The 27,808-nt window shown below is 44.9% G+C and overlaps 1 protein-coding gene across 1 annotated transcript; it reads left to right on the forward strand.

The window, feature by feature from the left end:
• The first annotated feature begins 1,680 nt into the window (after positions 1–1,680).
• On the forward strand, positions 1,681–15,024 carry EIF3F (eukaryotic translation initiation factor 3 subunit F). Its single transcript, XM_045023673.1, has 8 exons — positions 1,681–1,963; positions 2,243–2,313; positions 2,854–2,933; positions 3,821–3,958; positions 6,664–6,755; positions 9,121–9,257; positions 9,990–10,103; positions 14,589–15,024. The coding sequence occupies exons 1-8, from the start codon at positions 1,696–1,698 to the stop codon at positions 14,664–14,666; spliced, it is 978 nt and encodes a 325-aa protein (XP_044879608.1). The 5' UTR covers positions 1,681–1,695; the 3' UTR covers positions 14,667–15,024.
• The last annotated feature ends 12,784 nt before the right edge of the window (positions 15,025–27,808 follow it).

Consider the following 27,808-nt stretch of genomic DNA (forward strand, 5'->3'; position numbering starts at 1 on the left):
TTTAATGTGATGCAAAAGCAGGGAAGTGCTTGATTCTTTTTCATTGGGGTGAGTCATTGGGCATGTTATACTAGATGGTGAGGGGGCTCTTAGGGGCAATTGCAAACTTAATTGAAGCTGATGGACATGTTAGCCACCTCCCACTGGGGCTAAATGAAGGAACAATTAATTACCCATTCTTTAGTGATAACTGAAACAGTGGAAGGACTAGACCACATACAAGGTCTGGACAGAAATTGGGTTGTGCAGGCCAGGGGGTTTCTCTGGGGACTAAAACAAACGCAAGGGCTGGGGCCTGATTTGATTTTGTGTATGTGACGGCACAAGAAACACTGGTAGAATAGCCCTGAGAGAAAGCCAAGAGAAACCTTTCTGGGAAGAGGGCATGTTGGGAAGGCAGGCTTGAAACTGTGAGCAAGGAAATTATCTCTGTGGTTTAGGGAAACAGGACTTTGTGTACGTTCTCTGCAGTGAAACAGGATTGCATCAAAGAAATATCTGACTCTTTCATCAATTTCTCTCCCTAATGGGAACCACCTGCAAGGCCCCAAATATTTACTTAAGCATTCAGGTCACAAGGGGCAACAGTCAATTAATATTCTAATAATAATAATATTCTAATATTCAGTCACAGTCCCATACAATTAACCAGATAAAAATTACTGCCAGACAGGATAAATAAAAAAAATGTAATGTTTTATTTTACTTGCAATAGATGGGTACATTTTTACCATAGGCCACGGGGCAACTACAGACACTACTCCCAGTAAGAAGCAGGGGGAGAGGATCACTCTGCAAATTGGGAAAATACCCCATCATTGCAGAACTTAAATTTACATGACATGGGCAGTAATGACTCAATCATGAAAGAAAAATAAAGTGAAACAGGGCTAGAAGGGTGAATGGGCTTCACTGCCAAATCCAGAGCAAGAACTGAAAGTGATGATACTAGAAGGCCCTGTGGCACAACACTGATCATTAGCTGTTCTGTATTTCCAACTGGCCAGCCAGCAAAAAAGAGAAGTCTAATGGCTGGGGGACAAGCCTGTGATACAGAGTGACCGGAGTCCAATTTCCTGCTCTACAACAGACTTCAGGGGAGCTGGAGCAAGTCACTTAGGCCCCTCTCCTCACAGGCCTTTAGGCTCCAAATGCCCATTGACATGAGCAACAGTGGAGGATCTACAGGATAGCGACATGGGGCAGACGGCCATCCCCACCTCACAGGGGAGATACAGTCAAGAAGACGGTCAGGCACTTGTTACCATGGTGATGGTCACTGTACCATGCCAGGGACAGCAGCGAGGTGGAGACAGCAAGGGAGGCTGCGCCCTCCCCACAAACTGGAGAGACCCTTGGCCCTATCCCCTCCCAGGCCAGCACCAGGTACAGCCATCGCCAAGCCAATAGATGAGCTTGCGGATGCTGAAACGGTGGGTTACCTCTAGCCAATGGGAAAGGTTGTGGTGACTCATGGGGCGGGAACTATGATTAATATCGGCCAATTATGAGGTGACCTAGATAGACATCACCCACTCCGCGAGCTCGGTCTTCCCCTGCCCTCTCCGGGTTGGTTAAAAGGCGAAGGAGGCGGGTGGACTCATCTTCCATCCAATGAGAAGGCAGGGTTTGTACCAGGTGCCTGGCTCAGCCTATTATTGCTGGCGTGGGTGGTCTCGCTCCCCTCTTTGCAAAATGGCGGCGGTAGCTCAGGTCTTGTCCCTGTCCCTGTCCCCCGTCCCGGCAGCCCCAAGCCCAGCACCCGCACCGCCAGTGGCGGCGACCCCAGCGCCGCCTGTGCCTCCCCCTGCAGCAGCCCCGGGCCCGCCGGCCCCCGCGGCGCTGCCTGGCCCCTTCCCCGGCGGCCGCGTGGTCCGGCTGCACCCGGTCATCCTGGCCTCCATCGTGGACAGCTTCGAGCGGCGCAATGAGGGCGCGGCCCGCGTTATCGGGACCCTGCTAGGTAAGAGTCCCCGACTCTCCTCCCCCGCCCGCACCGCCTCCGCTCCCCCGGGGTCAGCGGGGCCTGGCTCTCCCCCGACCCGCTGGCTCGGTGGCAGGGCTTAGTGTCGGTTTCCAGGCTTCCCCTGGCTGGTCCAGGCCCCCTCGCTCGCCTGGGTTCCACCTTGGCCCTCGCTGTAAGGGGAGCCTGAGCTTCACACCTGGGTGGCGTCTCAGGGAAGGGCCTGGGGTGCTTAAGCCCGCCAAGCACCTCCCCTCAGTCTCGCTCTCTTCTCTGCAGGCACTGTGGACAAGCTCTCAGTGGAAGTCACCAATTGCTTCTCGGTCCCACACAACGAGTCTGAAGATGAGGTGGGTGATGGCCTCGGCCTCTGCTCCCTGAGCGTGTCCATCCTAGCACAGAGGAGAGCTGGGAGACTAAATGGCATGACAGTGAAGCACTCTGCAGCCCTCAGGTGGAAGATGCTGAGTATTAGTGGGCTAGCTCACTTGGCTATTAGGATAGTTGCATGAGTGAGAACAATCTCATCATGCTGATGTTTGCACTCCTTTCCTGCATGTTTCACCTTTTGCCTTTGGTATTCTGGAAGTCCTGGATCCGTCTGAGTCTCTGTGGCTCTAGAATTCACTACCCTTTGAGTGAGGTGTATGATTAGAAGAGTCTAGACATGATGTATGTTGGCAGGGTGTTTTGGTGAAATCCTCCCACATTGTCCTAGTGTAGGGAGGGCAATGAAGCACTCATTCTGCTTGCAGTGGGCTGGTAACTACTAAGGGAAAATTCTTCTCTGAGGTCTAATTGACAACAAGAAGCTTTCATTTCACTGCCTGCTGCTAGTATTTAAGCACTCTGCAACTGATTGCCTCATGCTGCTTTGTTGTGGCTTTCAGGTGGCTGTCGATATGGAATTTGCCAAGAATATGTATGAGCTGCACAAGAAGGTTTCCCCTAGTGAAATCATTTTGGGGTGGTAAGTCATCTTCCCTACTGCAACATGCAACCTGAGCTTAGCAGTTATGTGGCCCCATTATGCACCTTGAAATACGGTACACTGCATTATAGACTTTGAATAAACAACATAGTTTGCTGAAATGACAGCTGGGGATATAGAATATAAACCTCAAGAAATGGGTTATATTGTTTAAGGTGAGACTAGGTATCATGGAAAGGGAATAAAGTGTATGTAGTGGGGCAATATTTTCAATATTTTCTGATACTAGAGAATCAGAGATTGTTGGAAAATCAGGTGAAGTGATGTAGGGAACTGCACTTCATAGACCTCTCAGGGATGGAGTGTGGAGAACCTCATTACGTCTCTTCAGAGGTTCTGTGAACCAGTTTTGTTTTATTCCTGAAGAAATTAATGCAAACCCTGACTCCTCTTCTCTTCAGAAGACTGTCGTGGAGTCCAACAGTTTATATACCTCAGTGAGGTCCAAGCTGCAATGAATTTAAGTTAATTATGTTTCGAAGATATTAACTGCAGGACAGTTAAAGCAGCTGGATTAATATAGTCCTGTATTTTTAGCTCTGATGGTCAGTTTATGGAGGAATTGGATTGTAGCTCTTTACCTAAGAGCTTATTTTCCTATAGTGTGCTTTGAATTACGTCTAATCAGAGAGCAGTTCAAAGCCTAATGATAAGCGCATCTAAATTCATGTATCTGATAGCAAAGTGCAATGATGTCCTGAGCAGATGGTACTCAAACTTTTCCCCTTCACATCCTGCTACAAATTGATTATGTGTTCAGAGCAGAGTTGTGGGTATATCACTGCTCAATGGCAAATATCCCAGTATTTCTGAAATGTGAAGTGTTGAATGCCCAGGTCTCATGTTCTTGTGTTGTGTTTTCTAAGGTATGCTACGGGCCATGACATTACAGAGCACTCTGTCCTGATCCATGAGTATTATAGCCGGGAAGCACACAATCCAATCCACCTCACTGTGGACACCAGTCTCCAGAATGGGCGCATGAGCATTAAAGCCTATGTCAGGTATTTTGGGGAGATGGATCATGCTTTGGAAAGGAGGATCTCCAGTGGGATTATCAAAAAGTGACAGACTAGGGTAGGGAGGGATTTAATTACCTGATTGTCCTAATTAGGGCAATGTTGTCTACTGGCTAGAACAGAGGCTATGAACCAGGTCTCTTGATTCTGTTCCCAGCTGTGTCTTTGACTGTGGTGCCATGCTCAAGTGATTTAATCTCTGAGATTCTGGTTTTCCCATCTATACAATTGTATTAGTACTTGCCACAATTAACAGGGGTGTTGAGACTTAATAAAGTTTTGAGAATGGCTTGACCTCCACAGATGAATGGTTAGTATGAATGGCACTTCTGTAATTTCCTTTTGATTATCTGAATGCTTGACTTTCCCCATTGAAAACTATATATATAAAGGGGACAAGTGTAATAAGTTTTGAGTGATAAAGAGAACCCATGGGAATCTCTAGAATTTCTCTGGACCAACAACTGTGTAACTACTATTACAGCTCCCCAGAAGTGTGAATGTGGTTCTTGGTGAGAATGAGTAACCTACTCAGTCTCTTCTGCTTCAGTGTAGGGGAGGCAAACCAGATAAAGGGTTACTGTCCCCTTCTTTTGAATAGGTTTGTCTGCAGAGCAGAGAAATGTAGGACTGGAAGGACCTTGAGATGTCATCCTAGTCCATCCCCTTGCACTGTGGCAGGTCCATGTATACCTAGATCAGTGGTTCTCAAACTGTGGGTCAGGACCCCAAAGTGGGTTGTGACCCCATTTTAATGGGGTTGCCAGAGTTGGTGTTTAGACTTGCTCAGACCCAGGGCCAAAGTTGAAGCCCTGCCACCTGGGGCCGAAGCTAAAGCCCAAGCCACCACACCCCCTCAGGGCCGAAGCCCAAAGACTTCAGCCCTGGGCAGTAGGGCTCAGGTTACAGGCCCCTGCCCAGGGCTGAAGTCCTTGGGCTTTTAGGCTCTTCACTCTTTCCCGTTCTTCCCCCTCCCCCCAGCCCAGGACAGTGGGACTTGGACTTTGCCCATCCCCCAGTTGGGGTGACGGGGCTCCGGCAGGCTAAGGCTTCAGTCCCGCTTCCTAGGGTCATGGGTTTTTTTGTTGTTGGAAGGGGTCGGGGTGCAATGAAGTTTGAGAATCCTTGACCTAGATCATCCAATTATGAGGATTCCAGAGCTTCCCTTGGAAGCCTATTCCAATACTTAACTATTCCAATAGTTAGAAATTTTCTCCTAATCTAACTCTCCCTTGCTGCAGATTAAGCACATTACAACTTGTCCTACCTTCAGTAGACCTGGAGAATGATCACAGCCCTTAACGTATCTGAAGACTTCTCAGGTTCTCCCTCCAATTGTCTTTTCTCAGGACTAATCATGCCCAGTTCTTTAACCTTTCCTCGTAGGTTAAGATTTCAAACCTTTGATCATTTTTGTTGCTCTTCTCTGGACTTTCCAATTTATCCATCTCTTTCTTAGTGTGGAACCCAAAACTGGCTGCAATACTCCTGCTGCGGCCTCATTTGGAGTACTGTGTCCAGTTTTGGGCCCCACACTACAAGAAGGATGTGGATAAATTGGAGAGAGTCCAGCGGAGGGCAACAAAAATGATTAGGGGGCTGGAGCACATGACTTATGAGGAGAGGCTGAGGGAACTGGGATTGTTTAGTCTGCAGAAGAGAAGAATGAGGGGGGATTTGATAGCTGCTTTCAACTACCTGAAAGGGGGTTCCAAAGAGGATGGATCTAGACTGTTCTCAGTGGTAGAAGATGACAGAACAAGGAGTAATGGTCTCAATTTGCAGAGGGGGAAGTTTAGGTTGGATATTAGGAAAAACTTTTTCACTAGTAGGGTGGTGAAGAACTGGAATGGGTTACCTAGGGAGGTAGTGGAATCTCCTTCCTTAGAGGTTTTTAACGTCAGGCTTGACAAAGCCCTGGCTGGGATGACTTAGTTGGGTTTGGTCCTGCTTTGAGCAGGGGGTTGGACTAGATGACCTCCTGAGGTCCCTTCCAACCCTGAGATTCTATGATTCACCGTTGCAGGGTATGGCAGAACAGTTATCTCCCATGTCTTGCATACGATACTCCTGTTAATACACCCCAGAATATTAGCCTTTTTCACAACTGTATCACATTGGTGGCTCGTATTCAGTTTGTGCTTCGCTATCCTTTTCTGCAGTACAGTCTAGCCAGTTGTTTCCCGTTTTGTATGTGTGTTTGATTTGTCCTTCCTAAGTGAAGTACTTTGCACTTGTCTTTATTGATTTTCATCTTATTCATTATGGTCCAATTTATCTAGATCTTCTTGAATTCTAATTCTGTCTTCCAAAGTGCTTGCAGTCCCTCCCGGTTTGATGTCATTTGCAAATTTTATACGTATCCAAGTCATGAATGAAAATACTAGGCCAGGACTGACCCCTGCGGGACCCCACTAGACATGGACTTCCAGTTTGACAGTGAATCATTGATAATTACTCTTTGAATAGGGTTTTTCAACCAGTTGTGCAGCCATTTGATAGTCATTTCATCTAGACCACATTTCCATATATTCTTTATGGGAATGTCATACCATGTCTACTGCTGCCCCCATACCCAGTAGGCCAGTAACTCTGTCAAAGAAGGAAGTGAAATTGGTTTGGCATTACTTGTTGACACATCTGTGTTGGCTATTACTTATACTATGTTATGTAAATCTTGTTTTTCCTAGTGCTCCGATGGGGGTCCCTGGTAAGACCATGGGGGTGATGTTCACACCTCTGACAGTGAAGTATGTTTACTATGACACTGAGCGGATAGGAGGTAAGCCGGCTTGTTCTTCTTGTTGGTCCGAACCAGATATTTGGGTGCTTGATTTGTGTGTCTGGGGATCTCAGGGATCTGCATCCCTAGCTTGCGTACCTGAGTGCTGCTTACAGAAGTCTTTGCCTTAATGCTCAGTGCCTCATCCTCTTTGTTTCCCTGCTCCCCATATTAGAGGGTTTCTTGTTGCTGTTCAGTGCTGATGAAATGGTAGCCAGACAGGGTTCTGGGGATTGGTGAAAGTCGAAGTGGCCCAGCATTTTGGGGGCAGAGTGACACAGATGTAGGAGTTGTGAAGTGAATGCAGAGCAATGAGCTGTGGGGTACGATGGAGGATTGTGAATGTATTAGAAAATGGGATCTGGGAGGGTGGCGAAGAGAAACAACCAAGTACCAAACGGTAAGGCCACAAAACCACTGTAAAGAAGCAAAGATTATAGACAAAATGGGAGAGACAAAGGCAAAGATGTCTGTTCCTAACATTAAAGACACGGGGGCTCTCATCCATGGGTCAGCAGTGGTCTTTTCTTTTCAGTCAGCCTTGATTACATAGATACCTAGTACTTGGCATGTTTTGTGTGACTTCTGTTTCAATCAGAATTGACATGAGACAATTCTGAGATTGTATTCCTGAGATTGTATATCAGAGTTTGGAGAATTATTTCAAACAGTCCATCTATTTGACAGCACTCTGTGTAGTCCAGAGGTCCCCAAACTGTGGGGTGCAGAGGAACATTTTGGGGGGGGGCCCAGCTGGGGCCCACGCAAGCTCCCCTGGTGGGTGAGGACAGAGCACCAGCCAGCCCCCTTAGCCCTGGCTGCCAGCCCCCTTAGCCCAGCAATGGGGGTCGGGGCATGGACAGAGGTAAGGAGGCATGCAACCTAAAAAGTTTGGGGACCGCTGGTGTAGTCAGTTTCCAATTTGTGAGAGTCTCTCCCAGCAACCTGCGAGAGAGAAACATACAGAACTGGAAAATGTGACTGTAAAACCACCAAAAAAGGGCATTGCTATTAACTCTTAGGAACTCAATTTCAAAGTATTAGTGTCCCTTAAACTGCCCCTACTAAAGTGAGACCGCATGTATCATGAGGCCAACTTACAAATTTCTGATTACTAGATGTGAAAATGAGTCAGGGATGTGTTGAAGATGTCATTGGGACTTCTTGGAGTGTATGAGTTGCACAATGAGGCTGTAACTGTACTAGGTGCCAGGAGAGCCGCAGTGTCATTGCTTGGACCTGGGAAAAGAAGGCTGAGCAAAATGTCTGGAACCCCTCGTTCTTTTTCAGACCAAATAGTTATCTGGTGCTTCTCAGAATGGAGGCCAAAACTTTCAAGCTTGGGTGCCTACAGTTTCATGTTTAGGCATTAAGTGCTCTGATTCTTAGATGTTCTGAGCACCTGCATTCTCCATTAAGGTCAATGGAACATGTGCCTGGGTCCTCCATTGCTCCCCCATGTAGCTAATAAATTACTACTGGGGGAATTCTGCGCCAAAAAAATAAAAATTCTGCACACAGTATTTTAAAATTCTGCAAATCTTATTTGTCAAAAAGAACACTACATAATCACACCAGTTTTAATTATTTTGGTGATTTATTTAAAAATACCTGTCAGCAAATATGTCTCTGACAATACTCCTAACGGAATTTGTGTGTCTGTAGAGAGTTTAAAAAAAAAAAAACAACCTATACAGCCGAGTTCCTGTTTCTCTGCCCCCTCCTCCCCACAGCCCAGCTGGTGGGGATGGACACCCACAGCCTTTCCCTCCCAGATCCCAGCCATGAGCCCACCACAAGCCAATACACCTGAATTCCCGCCTCCCCCGATAAACCAGCCATGTCATCTGTCTCTCTCCTCCTCTTTCCCACCCCCCAGGCCCAGACACCAACCCCCCTACCCCTCAGAGCCCAGGGATCCAGAGGGGGAGAGAGCTTGATGCTCAGTGCCAGGTTTGTGTGGAGTTTCCTGTGCACCACTGCCTCCTTCCCTCAGAGCATGCTTGGAACTGCAGTTGCCTGGATCCCTGTAGCTCCCTCCCCATCCCCCTGACAGTATCTTTTATGTGCAAGCTGTGCTCTGCCACGTCCAGCAGCTCCTAGTTGCAGCCAGCAGCACTGCAGTCCATTTCTGGGGTGGGAAGGAAATTCTGCGGAAAAAGCACTAATTTCTGCATTGCACAGTGGCATAGAAGTAATATATATCCCTATGGAAATGCCAGCATTACATTAGTAGTAAAGACAGCACTGGAAAAGCATTTCCTGTTTTGCTGAAGCAGCTGTCATCCTAGAAATCTTTGGGGAGTGGTTGGTGGTTAAAGCTGACTTTGTGCCAGCCAGTTTCTCAGCATCTCTCTCCTCACAGTTGATCTCATCATGAAAACCTGTTTGAGTCCCAATCGAGTGATTGGCTTGTCCAGTGACTTGCAGCAGGTGGGGGCAGCGTCAGCCCGGATCCAGGATACCCTGAGCACAGTGCTTCAGTATGCAGAGGATGTGCTGGTAAGGCTAATGTCTGTGTGATGCTGTGGCTAAAGGAGCAAATATGATTCTGGGATGCATTAGCAGGGGAATCTTAAGTAGGAGTAGAGGGTTATTTTACCTCTGTATTTGGCACTGTTGGAATACTGTGTCCAGTTCTGGTGCCTACAATTCAAGAAAGATGTTGATAAATTGGAGAATCTTTAGAGAAGAGCCGTGATTAAAGGATTAGAAAACATGCCTTGTAGTGATAACCTTCCCTTTGTTAAGCTACATAAATTGAGCTGCTTAAGTCCTGGGGGTGATCTGATTAATCTATAAATACCTACATTGGAACAAACATTTAATAATGGGCTCTTCCATTTAGCCAAGAGAGCTGTAACACACTCCAACAGCTGGAAGTTGAAGCTAGACAAATTCAGACCAGAAATAAGGCACACATTTTTAACAGTGAGTAACCATTGGAACAGTTTACCATGGGTCATGATGGATTCTCCATCACTAACAATTTTTAAATCAAGATTGGATGTTTGTATAAATGATCTGCTCTAGGAATTATTTGGGGGAAGTTCTATGGCCTGTGTTACACAAGAGATAAGACCAGATGATCACAAAGAATCTATTAATCTAATCCAGCTCATACAGGAGAGGGTGAGAGCTGTCCCTGCATTTGTATGTCTCAGCTCTTCCTGTTCTGTGCAGTAAGTTTGTTGTATCTTGCTCATTTTAAAATGTCTTTATTTTTATGGTTAGTCCGGTAAAGTGGCTGCTGACAACACTGTTGGGCGCTTCCTGATGGATCTTATTAACCAGGTGCCAAAGATTTCACCGGAGGACTTTGAAACAATGCTGAACAGCAATATTAACGTGAGTCCTGTTACTCAGTTCTTCTGGGTGTTTCACGAATACTGGAAATCTTTCTCCTCATGAGGAATCTCTCTGGGATCCACTGGAGATCCACAGCAGATCTATTGCTTACCTGTCTCTGGGTTATGGGAGACAAGAGAGGTCTGTCCTTTTTTCCCATCTGTCAGCCTGGCTTCACAATTAACAAATAGAGAGAGATTGAGATCTGCCAGTACCCTCCCCCCACCCCACACCCACTGAATAATGGTAGGAAGTATTAACCAAGCTTTCATAAGACCGGGCGTACTGGGTCAGACCAAAGGTCCATCTAGCCCAGTATCCTGTCTTCCCATAGTGGCCAATGCCAGCTACCCCAGAAGGAATGAACAGGTAATCAAGTGATCCATCCCCTGTCACCCATTCCCAGCTTCTGGCAAACAGAGGCTAGGGACACCATCCCAGCTAAAGCCATTGATGGACCTATCCTCCATGAACTTATCTAGTTCTTTTTTGAACCCTGTTATAGTCTTGGCCTTCGCAACATCCTCTGGCAAGGGGTTCCACAGGTTGACTGAGCGTTGTGTGAAAAAATACTTCCTTTTGTTTGTTTTAAACCTCCTGCTTATTAATTTCCTTTGGTGACCCCTAGTTCTTGTGTTATGAGAAGGAGTAAATAACACTTTATTTACTTTCTCCACACCAGTCATGATTTTATAGACCTCAATCATATCCCCCCTTTTTCAGCTTGGAAAAGAGATGACTAATCCCCCTTTTATTAATCCCTCCTCGTATGGCAGCCGTTCCATAACCCTAATAATTTTTGTTGCCCTTTTCTGAACCTTTTCCAATTCCAATACCTCTTTTTTGAGATGGGGCAACCAGACCTGCACACAGTATTCAAGATGTGGGCATATCATGGATTTATATAGAGGCAATATGATATTTTCTGTCGTCTTATCTATCCATTTCTTAATGATTCCCAACATTCTGTTTGCTTTTTTGACTGCCGCTGCACATTGAGTGGACATTTTCAGAGAACTATCCATTTAGACCCATCATTTTGTATGTACAGTTGGAATTGTTTTCCAATGTGCATTACTTTGCACTTTTCAACGTTGAATTTCATCTACCATTTTGTTGCCCGGTCACCCAGTTTTGTGAGATCCCTTTGTAACTCTTCACAGTCAGCTTTGGACTTAACTATCTGGAGTAATTTTGTATTGTCAGCAAAGTTTGCCACCTCACTGTTTTTCCACCCCCCCCCCCCCCCCCTTTTTTTTCCAGAACACTTATGGCTACATTGAATAGCTCTTGTCCCGGTACAGAACCTTCAGGGGACCCTGTTAGTCACCTGTATTCATTGTGAAAACTGACCATTTATTCCTACCCTTTCTTTCCTGTCTTTTAACGAGTTACTGATCCAAGAGAATGTTCTTTTATCCCATAACTCCTTCCTTAACAGCCTTTGGTGCGGAACCGTGTCAAAGGTTTTCTGATAGTACAAGTACACTATATCAACTGGATCACCCATGTCCATGTATTTGTTGACATCCTCAATGAATTCTAATAGATTGGTGAGGCATGGTTTCCCTTTACAAAAGCAGTGTTGACTCTTTTCTCCAACATATTGTGTTCATCTGTGTGTCTTATAATTCTGTTTTTACTATAATTTCAACCAATTTCCCTGGTACTAAAGTTAGGCTTACTGGCCTGTAACTGTCAGGATCACCTATGGAGCCTTTTCTAAAAATCAGCTTTACGTTAGTTGTCCTCCACTCATCTGGTACAGAGGCTGATTGAAGCAATAGGTTTCATACCACAGTTAGTAATTCAGTAATTTCATATTTGAGTTTCTTCAGAATTCATGGGTGAATCCCATCTGGTCCTGGTGACATATCACTGTTTAATGTATTACTTTGTTCCAAAACACCTTTATTGACACATCCATCTGAGACAGTTCATCAGATTTGTCCCCTAAAAAGAATGGCTCGTGTGGGAATCTCCCTTACATCTTCTGCAGTGAAGACCGATGCAAAGAATTAATTTAGCTTCTCCGCGATGGACTTTGTCTTCCTTGATTGATCCTTTAGCCCCTCAATTGTCCAGTAGCCCCACTGGTTGTTTGGCAGGCTTCCTGTTTCTGATGTACATGCAACTTTTTTTTCTGTTTCTTTCGCTAGTTGCTTTTCAAATTCTTTTTTGGTCTGCCATATTATCCTTTTACACCTGACTTGCTAGAGTTTATGCCCCTTCCTATTTTCCTCAGTAGGATTTGACTTTGATTTTTTTAAAGGATGTCTTTTTGTTTCTAACAGCCTCTTTTGCACTCTTATTAAGCCATTGTGGCATTTTTTTGGTCCTCTTACTGTGTTTTTTATTTGGGATATACATTTAGTTTGAGCATCTATTTATATTCTTAAATAGTTCCTATGCAACTTGCAGGCATTTCAGTCTTGTGACTGTTCATTTTGACTTCTGTTTAAATAGCTTTCACATTTTTGTTTAGTTCCTCTTTTTGAAGTTACATGTTACCGCAGTGGGTTTCTTTGGAATTTTTTTCCCCCTACAGGGATGTTAAATTTAATTACATTATGGTCGCTATTGCTGAAAGGTTCAGTTGTGTTCACCACCTGGACCAGACCCTATTCTCCCCTTAGGACTAAATTAAGAATTGCCTCTCCTCTTGTGGGTTCCAGGACTAGCTGCTCCAAGAAGCAGTAACTAATGGTGTCTAGAGATTTTATCTTTGCATCCCATCCTGAGATGACACATCCAGTCAATATGGGGAGAGTTGAAATCCCCATTATTATTGGGTTTTCTGTCTTCATAGTGTTTCTAATCGCCGAGCATTTCCGTCACCTACACCATTCCACCCGGGTGGTTGGTAGTATATTCCTGCTGCTGTACTCTTTATTATTCAAGTGTGGAATTTCTATCCATCTAGAGAGAAGGGAATTTCTGTCTACATCGTGGAAGATGTCCTTTCCCAGTCTCCAACAATCACATTCTTCATGGCCGAGTATATGATGTAAACAGGGATTCTTAGTAACTTGTCAGGTTAGGCTGAGGGAATGAGCCTCATAAAGAGAGGGGGCCGAAAAAGGCAAAACCAGGCTGGTGACTAGAGAAACTGTTAACTAGTAACCAAAAATTGGAAATAGGAGGGCAAAGCTACCTGGGAGAGATGAGGGAACTTCTTAAGGCAGCCTTTTCAATAATTAAAGGAAAAGGAATCCTTCTTAAACTTGCTAGGAATTATGTGAATAACCTGAAAGCTATTAGATTGTTTTGAGACATGAAATATTTAGGATAACTGTGTAAATAGCCAGATCTTACTGCAGTCTGGACTTCAAAGATAACTGGCAACTGGGATAAAAGGCGAGATGCCTAATATTTTTGTCTGGTAACATTAGGCTTCAGATTTTTTTAAGAGACTATTTCTGTGATGTCTACAATGCCCATGATAAACCTACATCAGTACCACTTTATGTTGTGAGCCTGTCAGCTCTAACAAGCTAAGCTGAGTGGATCCATTGCTTAGAGCATGGGACTGAGCCCAGATTCTGTTCCCAGCTCATCTTCCTGTGATAAGTGGAGAGAGTCACAATTTCTATTCCTCAGTTTGCCCACTTATAAATTAGAACACCCAACTCTCAAGTATAATGTCTGTAAGGCACTTTGAGACCCTCTGTAAAAGTGGCAAGTGTTATAAGCAGGATCAGGCTAGTTCAGTAGTTGGATGGGAGACATCCAGGGATCAGCTAGTTGCAGAAGGTGGTGGTGTTGATTCAGTAGGAGTATTTCCTCAAGAGTTGGTTTTGACCCAGGCATTGCCTTGGAGGGGTGCAGGGGCTGCTGAAGGTGCTATACCAACAAAGGCCCCGATCACTTTCCCTAAGGATAGGGTTGTCGACCCCCGTGTTCTAGCTAAAATCAAATACTGGTAGTTATGTGGTCTCCCTTCATTTCCCCCTGCAGTTTTGATTGACTGGAGCATTCACTTTCTGTCCTAATGCCCTGTGTAGTGGTGGTGTGGGCCGTTTAAACAACTGCTTCAATTCATTGCTGGATAAAGAGAATCACTTCTGTGTAAGGTGGTTTGGGATTCTTAAGATGAAAGTTGCTACTTCTGACTTGGATTGGGAATCAGGATTTATGGATTTCTATTCCTGATTTTCAGTGACTTTGTCCAAGTCACTTAATCACTATATGCCTTCTCTTCTCCATCTGTGAAATGAGGATAATGCGTGCAGTGCTCTGAGGACTATAGATAAAAAGCACTGTAAGTTCTGAGTATTACATGAATGCAAGGTATTCCACATTGGTGAGTGAGGTGGAAACTAAGTTGTAAAGCCAACAGTGTCACTCTGAAGAATGGCGCTTGGCAACTGCACTGTTTGTAAATTGCTTTAATGACACAGATTCGCATCTATCTGACATCACCACCTTCTCTCTTCTCTTTGATTCTCCTAATCAGTCTAACTGCTGTCCATTTCTCTTTCTCAGGACCTGCTGATGGTGACCTACTTGGCAAATCTCACTCAGTCACAGATTGCTCTCAATGAAAAACTTCTGAGCTTATGATGGACTCCCTGCCTTTTCTCACTTGAGAGCCTGAAGATACAGCAGAGCTACTCTCCCTACAGTCTGTTCTGCTACTGAATTTAGTTGGACATTAATGTAATTGCCTAAATGATCTAGTATTCCCCCATATCCCTCTGATTCCTACCTCTGCCCTCAAAAAACCTTCCACGGTGGTTCAGATATTGAATCAAAACTGGGTGTGAGCCCATTATTGAAAATGGAATTGATGGCTACTCTTTAGGGCTCATGAGCTGCTGTGTTTGTTATATAAATGGGTAACCTGGAACAACTCCATTGTATTGTGAGGATTATTGATTCTAAATAAAAGTTCCATTCCACTGATGAGAGGGATTTTGCATCCATAGGTGTCTTCTTCCTCATTATGTGGTTGAAAGTGTCTTTTTAAAAAAATAATTGATCTCAGGAGAGGAAACTGTAGAGCACATAGGAGTGCAACAAGTTCTATAGAGTCTCTATGGGGTCAATCACTCTACTTTCCTTCAGTTCTGCATTTGTGCCTTCATGGTTACGAGAAAGCAGTTGGTCATGGAAAACACTCTTTGTACAGGTCTTCAGAATGATCATCCTATATGTCGATTGTTTCTGTTACTGGGGTGCCTGGGAGCCCTCGTCATGGACCAAGACCCCATTGTGCTAGATGCTGTTCACTGTTTCCATACAGTAGCTTTTTCCCTGGCACCAGAATGTGAGCAGAAGTGGTACAATCAACTGCAAGTCAGCTGTCTGTTGAATCACACTGCTGCTGTGCATTTGGGGAAGAATGCAAGGTGATGGAAACAGGTGTTCAGAAACAAAGTAGGTATTGGGAATTGAAATGAGGTGAGAAGTGATACTGGTAATCGAACTGACAGCTGAAAAGTTCTGAAGTCAGACCTGTCATTGAGCAAATGTATCTGCTGAGGTGCCTTACTTGCCTGGTCATTGCTAAAAATTAGCACACCAGATGTGATTCAAAGAAGACTCCAGTATGAATTTTTGAAGTTAAAATGAGCAAGAAGAGCATTGCATGGGCTTCTTCCTTTCGTGAGTCCTAAGACTCTAATGCTGACTAGATTCTGTAGATTGGAAACTTCTCGTGTTCCCTAGAAATTCTATTTCAATGCCCAGCAGACTTTCAGTTGGAGGAACTATAATGCTATCTGATTTGCATCTGATTGCAAACCTGACTTTTCTCCAGGGTCAACCAATGATGTTTCCTCTGCAAGGCTGTTTAGGTGTGCTGAGGATGGCTTGTCTAATGAGACTCCTGCCAGAAAATACATTTTTATCATTTTATTGCATTAGAATGTAAATGTAGTTCAAGAGGAACATTGAAGCTAGTGTTGCATTGACTCCATCTGTGTTAGATTTGTCAGATACAAATTCTGAAATGGGATGCGAATTACAAATCTGGCTCTTAAAGGTGGCCTGCAAAGAATTTTTAAACTGGTCTTGTCCTCTCTGCTTCTGTATACTTGACAAAGGCCTGTAGAAGGTCATTGTTTTGATAGAGGATTGCTGAGTGCTCTCCAGGATTTTTGTTGTGCTCTATCACCTTAATTGAAAGCATAAGATGGATGAATATTGAATCTGTAACAAAGGCTTCCTTATTCCAAAGTGTGTTAGTTACCGAAGTTAAATGTTAAACCAAAGCCAAGTTTTACAAGTCTGACCAAAAATCCATTTTCCCTTTTGTTTTCTCAAGGTATACACTTTCAGCTCTTGTGATGTTACTGTTTTACTAGTTCTCCAATCACCATTGTCTCCCAAGATGACCTGAATTTCTAATGTAAGAAAACAAGCTGGGGGGGACTTTTAAACCTTTTTTAATCATAAAGAAGCAAAAAAAAAAAGGACAAGGGCAAATTTTTTTCCTTTTTGCAGTTCACTGTGATATATAACAATGCTGAAATAAGCTTGATTTCCCCAGTAGTGCTTTACAGGTTGAAATAACTAAAACCAATACAGTTACATAAATGGAGCACTATCCACAGCAAAATTAAAATGCAGCGTTCTCAAAATGAAAAGGTAAGAGTAGTAACACTGTTTGTTTGAGAACTACAGTATACAAGCACTTTAAAATTTCGGAATGTTAATAGAGACACCTTAAAACTGAATGTAGGATTGGCTAATTACATATTAAAAGCAACTGCCTTTGTGGGCTGTATTCATGTAGTGCAGGGGGTGAGAGGAGACCCTTACCAGTGAGGGGGTGTATTGCTGAGTGAAGTTCCTAGAGAAGAGAGCCCAAGTAATGTATGGGGACAGCTGGCCATAGAACTTAGTGCCATATCATTAAGTGGAGATGGAAAATTAATTTTCCAGCAGTTCCATTCATGCTTATACTTGGCTTTTTTTGTAGGTTACTGGGTAACTCTTTTTCCTAAACTCTACTCCTTAGGTTTTCCAGTGATGGATTTTCTGTCCAATTTTCTAACCAATTTCAGAATGGCACCTTTTGTGTGGCAGTGCATCTTCTGTTCAAATAAAGCCATGCATTACCGCAAATGTGGGGATAATTAGACTTTTGCCTCCTTCACTATGCATCTTGGAAGAAAAGTTACACAACTCCTAGGAAGCAGAGGAGAGGTGGTGGTACTTGCAGAACTTGTAAAATGTGCAGAACACATTCTTAGATGTCCAGACAGTTGAAATTTCTTCAAACAAAACTTAGGGCATGGCTACACTTTCAGATGTATACTGCTGTAAGTTAAACCAGCCCTCGGAGAGCACAGTAGGGAAAGCGCTGCAGTGTGTTCACACTGTCAGCTGCAAGCGCACTGGCGTGGCCACATTTGTGGCACTTGCAGCGGGAATGGGAGCAGTGCACTATGGGCAGCTATGCCACAGAGCACCTATTCCAATTCTGGCAATGTGGCTTGTAGGAAGGGGGCAGCGGGGGGGCATTCTGGGTCCTGTCCCAATGCCTTGTGATGCAGGGCTTTGCATCCCAGCAATCCCTGTGATTCTGTTCACATTTGGTGCATCTTTCAACATTTTTTTTGTACTGTGCTGTCTTCCCTTTCGGTCTGTGGGAATGGATCCTGAACTGCTGAGGAATATGCTGATGGGTCTTGCCAGCACGTCATGAATGGCAATCGAGTTACTCCTTAAGCTTCAAACTGACAGTGAGGAGTCTGACGATGTCGACTCACAACACTTACAACACAAGATTGTGGCATTCACGGACATGCTCACTGCAGTGGAACACTGCTTTTGGGCTCTGGAAACAAGCACTGGGTGGTGGGATCACATCGTCATGCAAGTCTGGGATGACGAACAGCGGCTGCAGAACTTTTGCATGAGAAGAGCAGCTTTCATGGGACTGTGTGCTGAGCTCGCCCCCACCATGCGGCTCAAGGACACAAGTTGAGAGCTGCCTGCAGGTGGCTATTGCAATCTGGAAGCTGGCAACTCCAGACAGCTACTGATCGGTTGCTAACCAGTTTGGAGTGGGAAAGTTGACCATTGGAATCATGTTGATGCAAGTTTGCGGGGCCATTAATGGCATCCTGCTCAGAAGAACCATAGCTCTGGGTAATGTGTATGACATTGTGGCTGGCTTTGCACAAATGGGTTTCCCTAACTGCGGAGGGGCGATATATGCATCCCATCTTCCAATTTTGGCACCAGTCCACCTAGCCTCAGAGTACATAAATTGGAAGGGGTATTTCTCTGTGGTTCTCCAGGCGCTTGTGGATCACCGTGGACGTTTCATTAACATTAACGCAGGCTGGCCCGGAAAGGTGCATGACGCACACATCTTTTGGAACACTGGCCTGTTCAGGAAGCTGCAAGCCAAGCCTTTCTTCCCAGACTGGAAGATCACCATAGGGGAAGTCTAAATGCCCGTTGTGATCCTTGGAGACCCCGCTTATCCTTTAATACCGTGGCTCATGAAACCCTACACAGGGAGCCTTTACGGCAGCAAGGAGTGATTCAGCAACAGCCTGGGTTGGTGCAGAATGACTGCTCCGTGCTTTGGTGCTGGCGATCTGCATTCTGCTAGCGGACTCTCCTTTTACTCTCCTGCCACTCCTGCACTTTCTGATTTTCATTAAGGGACTCCTGCATTACTTCATGCAGCATGTTGTCTTGGCTTCTACATGGCCACTTCCTGATTCTTTGGAGTCTTTCAGCTGTTGATAACAAGGACGGCTGGGATCTCAAGCTTGCATCTGTAAAACCAAAATACAACACTTAACAGAGGCAGCATTCTTCACAACAGACAGAGCAATGATTTGGCCATACTTAAAGACAAGCACAGTCTACACAATAGCAGGAAAAAACCTGTCCCAAAGCGAGCGTGCATAACCCCCAGGAGCCCCAAAATGGTGAGTAAGCAAAGGAGGAAGGGGGACTGATTCTTTCATGGCTGTACTGTCCTCTGGGGTTCTGTGCCTTGGGGAGAGCCAGCAGCTGCAGGGGGCCCCTGTACTGAACACTGTCCCCACATTTTCCACGGCATGAGTTTGGCCTGGAAGATACCTTGCTGTTGAGGGTGACCTCGGAAGCAAGGGAGGGTCATCTTCTACAATGTGGCTTCCACTCTGGCCCATATGCAGCTTGCCTGTGTGCAGCAATGGTCCCCCGTGCCCGTCACCGCACAGTGGCATGGACACGTTAGCCTAACTGGGACAAGGACCACAGTGGCCCCACGAAACCTGCGCAAGCATGTTGCCCAAATTCTGTCTGAGACCTTTGAAGAGATCACTGAGGCCGATTACCGCGATATGAGAGAGCACATCAACGCCCTATTCCACATCTAGGCAAGCATGCAGCCCTAACCTTCCTCGCCCCAAGAGCCTGCACCGAACAACTTCCTTCCCAAAATAAAAGCGGCTTACCAGGCACCACCTCTGGTGTTTGTTCTTCCCCAAGCACCATCTGCTGCAACTGGCTACCTTCCTCCTGGCTTGAAAACAGCTCCTGGCTGCATGCATCTAGGGATTCTGGGGTGTCCTCCTCCTCAGCACCCTTGCTCCCGCTTTCCTCCTCCTCCTGCCTTGTTGAACTGGGCTGTGAAGTGTCCATGGTGGTCTTCAGAGTGGAGGTGGGGTCACCCCCAAGTATTGCGTCCAGCTCTTTGTAGAAACGGCAGGTTGTGGGGGCAGCACCAGAGCAGTGGTTTGCCTCGCAGGCTTTGAGGTAGGTGTTCCACAGCTCCTTCACTTTAACACTGCACTGCAGTGCATCCTGGTCATGGCCCCTCTCCATCATGTCCCTTGATATCTGCCTGAAGGTGTTGTAATTCCTACAGCTGGGACTGGACAGCTTCCTCCCCCCAAACACTGATGAGGTCCAGCACCTTGCCATTGCTCCATACTGGGGATCGCCTGGCACATGGAGGCATGGTCACCTGGAAGGATTTGCTGAGAGCACTCCACGCTTTGCTGAGCAAACAGGAAGGGGATTTTAAAAATTCCCAGAGAATTTATAGGGTGGGTCTGATGGTTGGTCACCTGAGGGCAGGGTAGTAGAGTTCAAAGTGATGACCAGAGTGGCTAGAACAGGCATTGTGAGACACTTCTGGAGGCTGATCAGAGTGCTGTAAAGTGCCAGTGTAGACAGTGCACCAATGCTGGGAGCTAATTCCCTTGTGGAGGTGGGTGTTCTTTTAATAGCACTGGGACAGAGCTCTCCCAGTGCTATTCTGTGACTACACAGCCACGTTAAAGTACTGTCCTGGCAGTGCTTTAACGTAGCTAGTGAAGACATACCTTAAGGGGCAGAGAAGAGCTGAGCCCAGGCTGAGAAGGTATCTGGCCTGTGAAAGAAATATCTGAAGTTTTAAGCTGCAAGCAAGAGTGGCTTGCCTTCAAGAAACTCTGCAATATGCCTAAAACAATTGCTTGTAACCAGTTTCTTTAGTATATTAAGCTTAGCTTGGTGTTTGTTTCATTTGCTAGGTAATCTGCTTTGATCTGTTTGCTATCTCTTATAATCACTTAAAATCTATCTTTTGTAGTTAATAAACATGTTTTTGTCCTCTCTGAAACCAGTGCATATCTTCTTCCATATTGAGGGAGGGAGCGAATGCTATGAGCTTACTTTGTTCCATTCTCTGTGCAGTGCAAGACCATACAGTTTTGGGTTTGACTTCCAGAGGGGGTGTGCACTTAAGTGCTGGGCAATCCCTGAGCTGAGTCTTCCCATGCAGAACTGATTTCAGTGTCTGTGTCTTTCTGCAGCTGGGTGTGTCCCTACCTGTGTGTGTGCTGGAGGAGACTTGAGGGCCTGGCTCAGCAGGACTGTGTAAGGGGAAACAGGCAGGCTTAGTAGTACTCCAGAACATCAAATAGCACCCCGGAGGGAGGGCAACCTGTCACACCTAGCTTTGTTTTATATCTTTTTACCAGTTATCAATCAAAGACCTTCCCTCTTATCCTACGACAGCTTATTTTGCTTAAGAGTCTTTGGTGAGGTACCTTGTCAAAGGCATTCTGAAAATCTAAGTACACTATATCCACTGGATCCCCCTTGTTCACATGCTTGTTGACCCTCTCAAAGAATTATAGTAGATTGGTGAGGCATGATTTCCCTTTACAAAAACCATCTTCACTCTTCCCCAACAAATCGTGTTCATCTAGGTGTCTTATGATTCTGTTGTTTTCTATAGTTTCAACCAATTTGCCCGGTACTGAAGTCAGGCTTACCAACCTCTATAATTGCTGGGATCGCTTCTGGAGCCTTATTAAAAAATTGGTGTCACAATAGCTATCCTCCAGTCATCCAATACAAAAGCTGATTTAAATGATAGGTTACAAACCATAGTTAGTAGTTCTGCAATTTCACATTTGAGTTCTTCAGAACTCTTGGGTGAATACCATGTGGTCCTGGTGATGTATTACTGTTTAATTTATCAATTTGTTCCAAAACCTCCCCTAGTGACACCTCAATCTGGGACAGTTCCTCAGATTTGTCATCTAAAAAGAATGGCTCAGGTTTGGGAATCTCCCTCACATTCTCAGCTGTGAAAACCAATGCAAAGAATTCATTTAGTTTCTCTGCAATACCCTTATCATCCTTGAGTGCTCCTTTGGCATCTTGATCGTCCAGGGGTTGTTTACTAGGCTTCCTGTTTCTGATGTACTTAGAACATTTTCTTGGAATTACTTTGAGTCTTTGGCTAGCTGTTCTTCACATTCTTTTTTGGCCTTCCTAATTATATTTTTACACTTCACTTGCCAGAGTTTATGCTCCTTTCTATTTTCCTCACTAGGATTTAACTTCCACATTTTAAAAGATGCCTTCTTGCCTCTAACCGCTTTTTACTTTGTTTAGCCACAGTGGCATTTTTGGGTTCTCTTACTATGTTTTTTAAATTGGGGTATACATTTAAGTTGAGCTTCTAGTAAGGTGTCTTTAAAAAGTTTCCATATAGCTTGCAGGGATTTCTCTTTTGGTACTGTACCTTTTTAATTTCTGTTTCACTAACTTCATTTTTGTGTAGTCCCCCTTTCTGAAATTAAATGCTACTGTGTTGGGCTGCTGTGGTGTTTTTCCTGACACAGGAACGTAAAATTTAATTATATTATGGTCACTACCAGCTATATTCACCTCTTGGTACAGATCCTGTGCTCTACGTTGGACTAAATCAAGAATTGCCTCTCCTCTTGTGGGTTCCAGGACTAGCTGCTCCAAGAAGCAGTCACTTAAGGTGTCAAGAAACTTTATCTCTGCATCCTGTCCTGAAGTGACATGTACCCAATCAATATGGGGATAGTTGAAATCCTGCATTATTACTGAGGTTTTTTTTTATTTTTATAGCCTCTAATCTCCTTGAGCATTTCATAGTCACTTATCACCATTCTGGTCAAGTGGTCGATAATATATCCCTACTGCTATAGTCTTATTATCAGAGCATGGAATTACTATCCATAGAGATTCTATGGTATAGTTTGGTTCATTTAAGATTTTTACTTCATTTGATTCTACGCTTTCTTTCACATATAGTGCCACTCCTCCACCAGCACAACCTGTTCTGTTCCTTCCAAAATATTTTGTAGCCTGGTATTACTGTTTCCCATTTATTATCCTCATTCCACCAAGTTTCTGTGATGCCTATTATATCAATATCCATCTTATTATTTAGAATTCTAGCTTTTGTATATAAGCACTTTTTAGCTGTCTGCAATTACATGATGGGACTCTTTCAGTTGACTGTTTCTCATCAGATCCCTACCTGTATTTTATCATCGTCCATCCTTTCCTCCTTACTAGGACACAGAGAATCTCCATTAATAGATCTTCCCCTAAGGAATGTCTCTGTCTGAAGCATGTGTTTCTCCACACCTGTCAGCTTTCCCTCAGCCCTTAGTTTAAAAACTGCTCTACGACCTTTTTAATTTTAAGTGCCAGCAATCTGGTTCCATTTTGGTTTAGATGGACCTCACCCTTTCCCAAAAGTTTCCCCAGTTCCTAAAAACCTAACCCCCTCCTCCCTACACCATCGTCTCATCCACGCAGTGAGACCCTGCAGTTCTGCCAGCAACTGTTACATGAATGATCTCCCAGTCATTCATGAACCATCAATAGGGAGGCTCCAGCCAATTTCCCCTAGCTTGTCAGAACTGTACTGTCTTACATTGGTCAGAAGCCTGGCCAGTTTAAGTTCATTAAGTAATTCACCACTCCCTCAGTGTGGAATGGACATGTACTAGCCTTTGTAAACTTTGTAAACTGAGCTGAGATTTCCCAAGCACTTCAGCCAAAAGACAGGTTTATTCACTTCAAATCTATTTTTCTGTAGTTATTATAAACAGCAGCCCAAGAGATCAGAGTTGGTAATTTAAGAAACAAAAATAAATTTGCTAAGTTCTACAAACTAAGCAGGATTTGAATCAAACAATATCTCACCCTGACAGATGGTATAAGCAGGTTACAGATCCTCAATACACAGACTGGACTCCACTTCCAGTCTGGGACCGCCCTTCCCCACTTCAAAGTCTTTGTCCTCCAGGTGTTGAGTTGGGGGAAGGGAGTGGGGGGGAAGAGGCCAAGTGATGACATCACTGCCTCTCTCTCATATTTTCTTTCAGCTGTGAAGATCCTTCCTGTGACATGGGGGCAGCCCCTATTAGTTCATAGAATCATAGAATCTCAGGGTTGGAAGGGACCTCAGGAGGTCATCTAGTCCAACCCCCTGCTCAAAGCAGGACCAAACCCAACTAAATCATCCCAGCCAGGGCTTTGTCAAGCCTGACCTTAAAAACCTCTAAGGAAGGAGATTCCACTACCTCCCTAGGTAACCCATTCCAGTTCTTCACCACCCTAGTAGTGAAAAAGTTTTTCCTAATATCCAGCCTAAACCTCCCCCTCTGCAACTTGAGACCATTACTCCTTGTTCTGTCATCTTCTACCACTGAGAACAGTCTAGATCCATCCTCTTTGGAACCCCCTTTCAGGTAGTTGAAAGCAGCTATCAAATCCCCCCTCATTCTTCTCTTCTGCAGACTAAACAATCCCAGTTCCCTCAGCCTCTCCTCATAAGTCATGTGCTCCAGCCCCCTAATCATTTTTGTTGTCCTCCGCTGGACTCTCTCCAATTTATCCACATCCTTCTTGTAGTGTGGGGCCCAAAACTGGACACAGTACTCCAAATGAGGCCTCACCAGTGCTGAGTAGAGGGGAATGATCACATCCCTCGATCTGCTGGAAATGCCCCTACTTATACAACCCAAAATGCCATTAGCCTTCTTGGCAACAAGGGCACACTGTTGACTCATATTCAGCTTTTCGTCCACCATAATCCCTAGGTCCTTTTCTGCAGAACTGCTGCCCAGCCATTCGGTCCCTAGTCTGTAGCAGTGCATGGGATTCTTCCGTCCTAAGTGCAGGACTCTGCACTTGTCCTTGTTGAACCTCATCATATTTCTTTTGGCCCAATCCTCTAATTTGTCTAGGTCCCTAATTTGTCTAGTTCTCCCATCCTCTCAGAATATTTCACAATAGATGAGATGTGTATGTCTGTTTAAAAAAAAAAAAAAAAAAGAGTATTGAGCCCTTTTTCTCCTGTGAAGGCCCTATTAAGGGTGCATGGACAGCTGTAACTGACTGCTTCACTTGGGTACCCAGAAAGTTCTCTAAACATGTTTTTTATTGGACTTTAAGATAATTCATTCCACAGGGAACAGGAGACTTTTCACATACACATTCCACTTTCACCTCAGCAGGAAGTCAGTCGGAGTCCAGGTTAGCTGAAATGGGGTCATGCTATGGGCCTAAAAATAGTAGGGTTTGGGCTGGAGCCTGGATTCTGAATCCCAGTGAGCAGAGTGGGTCTCAGATCCTGAGCAGGAAAGTCTACATTGTTATTTTTAGCCCTGTAGTGTGAGCCCCATGAATCCAAGTCAATTGACCTGGGCTCTGAGGGTATGTCTACACTGCAATTAGACACCTGGGACTGGTCCATGCCAGCTGACTCAGGCAAAGGGGCTGTTTAAGGGTGTAGCCATTTGGGTTTAGGCAGGAGCCCAGGGTCTAACACCCTGCATAGTGGGAGGGTGCCAGAGCTCAGGCTGCAGCCCAAGCCCAAACATCTACACTGCAATTTAACAGCCCCTTAGCCCAAGATAGCAGGCACAAGCCAGCTTCCTGTTTGCAATTGGTGTAGACATACCCTAAGACTCACTACCACATTATTTTTTTGTAGTCTAGATGTACCCAGAGATGGGCTGTCAATATTTGAACTGCTATTTTCATAAATTCTGTCTTGGTCAGAGCTGATCTTTCTGGCTTCTGTGTTGACATGAAGATTCTCTGAACACATGACAGTGAGTACCTGTTCTCCTGCAGGTATTTAACCATGTTGAAACAAGAACTCATTGTCATATCTAGTATCAACTGCATGTAACAATCTATTCCCCCTGGGGTATATTGTGTGCTTGGCAGAGAGTTGAAGGTGTGTGTAAAATATTCCACCTTCTGGCTGCCTGTGACCAGATTCCTCCCAGGCATATATTCCAATGAGTCAACCTTTGCCAAAGCAACAGCTTGTGATTGAAGCAGCCCCTTCTTGTACAAATCAATATTAAAAGCATTTGTTAGCCCTATTGTCTCTGCAGAGTCTGTGCATGATAACTCTTGGCAATCTGCCATTCAGCAAGGCAGCAAGGGTGCAGGTGCTACTGTGTCTGCTGTTTTAAATCCTTGAAGTACAAGACTGCTTGTGAACCTCTTTTAGAGCCAGTGCACTGGGAAACTGAAAAAAAGACTGGCATTGCTTTGTGTTTGTTATACCAATATAATAAAAACCAGCAGGATCTTATTAAGAGGGATAAGGCAAAGATGCCACATTTATTGTAAATACCATAAGAAAACAAAAGACAGCAAAAGACAAAAGCAAACAACGTTGTTTTACTACTTATTTCTATCACTACTTATTCCTTACACACACACACATTCATTCACACAATCATTCATTCAGGTTCTGTATAGATGTTATAGTTACCAGCCTAGACGTTGCTCATGCCAAGTTACTGGCCAGGTATCTTGGTCATGAGGATGGAGCTGAGTCTGTGTCAGATGCATCTGATGCTCCTGGAGGCTGGCAGCAGAACCATAGACTCAAAGTCCTTATTCTTTAGAGTCCAGTTTTATAGGGATTTTTCCCTATGTTAGTTCATAGGAGTTGCTTCATTCTCCTGTTGCTAAATCAATCAGCAGATGGCTGGCTCCATGTTATTAGATGTTTTGTTTTTCCTTCCTTTGAGATGTGGTGGGTGGATTCCAGTTTGCCCTCCAGGGGTCATCTGCTTGATCCCACTTGACACCTTCTTCGGCCAACACTGAATTCTTTAGGCTGGTAACTCCCTAACCATTCATTTACATACATTCTCTATCTTAATCACATTTAGTTCACTGTCTCTTTACCTTTTGGGGGTGTTACCAATTTATGTGAGACTCTCTGTCTTTTAACAAGCAAAGATAAAGTGAGATGAAAACTTACAGAGGGTGGGTGTCTCTATTTATACACTATAACAGCTACTGTTTTGGCTTACTTAGAGTTAATTAATGTTTAACAAGTTTTATACAAAGTATTTCTTTGAGCTTAACAAGTTTTATACCAAGTATCTCTTTGAGCAGGCTTCACACAGACACAGCTGGTGGCTTGCAGGTTAGAGGCTAAATGTTGGGAATCACAAATTTACTTCTAACATAAACCTTAAGTTATAAAGTATCAATTAACAATAAATCAATAAATCATTTCTCATATAAACCATGTTTAATATAAACCTTTAATATCCCTACATGTTCACACTAAAGATGGTCTGTACTGATTTATCAGAATTAGCAATTGCTGCGGATCTTTAATATATAACAAGGATAATGTGTGTTTTTTAATTGCAGGCTGGGGGGTGGTAATGAAACTCCAGCACTTTCTAGCTGCTTAAAGCTTCTACAGCAGAAATGTGCTGCATTGTGCATAGGGCCATGCAAATTCTGTCTTGAGAACTGATGTTGATTACTTTTCTGTACTCTGTTCTACTGTAGTCAGAGGCGGATTTACAGTAAAACAAAAGGTGCCCTGGCATGGGGCCCCTCAACGACAGGGGACCCCAGGGCTGGGCAGAGGCTGGGGCAAAAGCTTGGACCTGCCAGCTGCTGGGGCTCCTGCTGCAGGCTCCACCCCCACCAGCAGCAAAGCTCCCCCTTCCTTCCCCAAGCATGCCGCATTCACACCCCTGCTCCTCCCTCTCAGTGCTTCTCCCGCCACCAAACAGCTGTTTGCCGGTGCTCAGGTCACTTCAGGTGTAGGGGTAGGGATGCAGCGCACTCAGGTGAGGAGGTGGAGAAGAAGCGGGGGTGGGGCCTTGGGAAACGGGGTGGAATTGGGGTAGGGCAGAGTAAAGGCAGGGCCCTGCACTCCCCCTTCACATACGCCCCCCTCCAGCCCCTTGGAGTGAGCAACTCAGGGCAGGGGGCTGGGGTGGGGCACAGGGCTGGGAGCAGCCCCAGCCCCCTGCACTCCCCCTCACATACCCCCAGCCCCCTCTGACTCCTGCACCCCCACACATCTGCACCCCCACTCTGAGCACCAAATGGGAGCTCCTGCATCCCCCAGCCCCCACATTCCCACCTGCACCCCTGACAACAAATGGGAGATGCCCCAGGTAAGCACTCCACACCCCAACCCTAAG

This window comes from Mauremys mutica, chromosome 7 (genome assembly GCF_020497125.1).
Source record: "Mauremys mutica isolate MM-2020 ecotype Southern chromosome 7, ASM2049712v1, whole genome shotgun sequence".
NCBI classification, from domain to species: Eukaryota; Metazoa; Chordata; order Testudines; family Geoemydidae; genus Mauremys; species Mauremys mutica.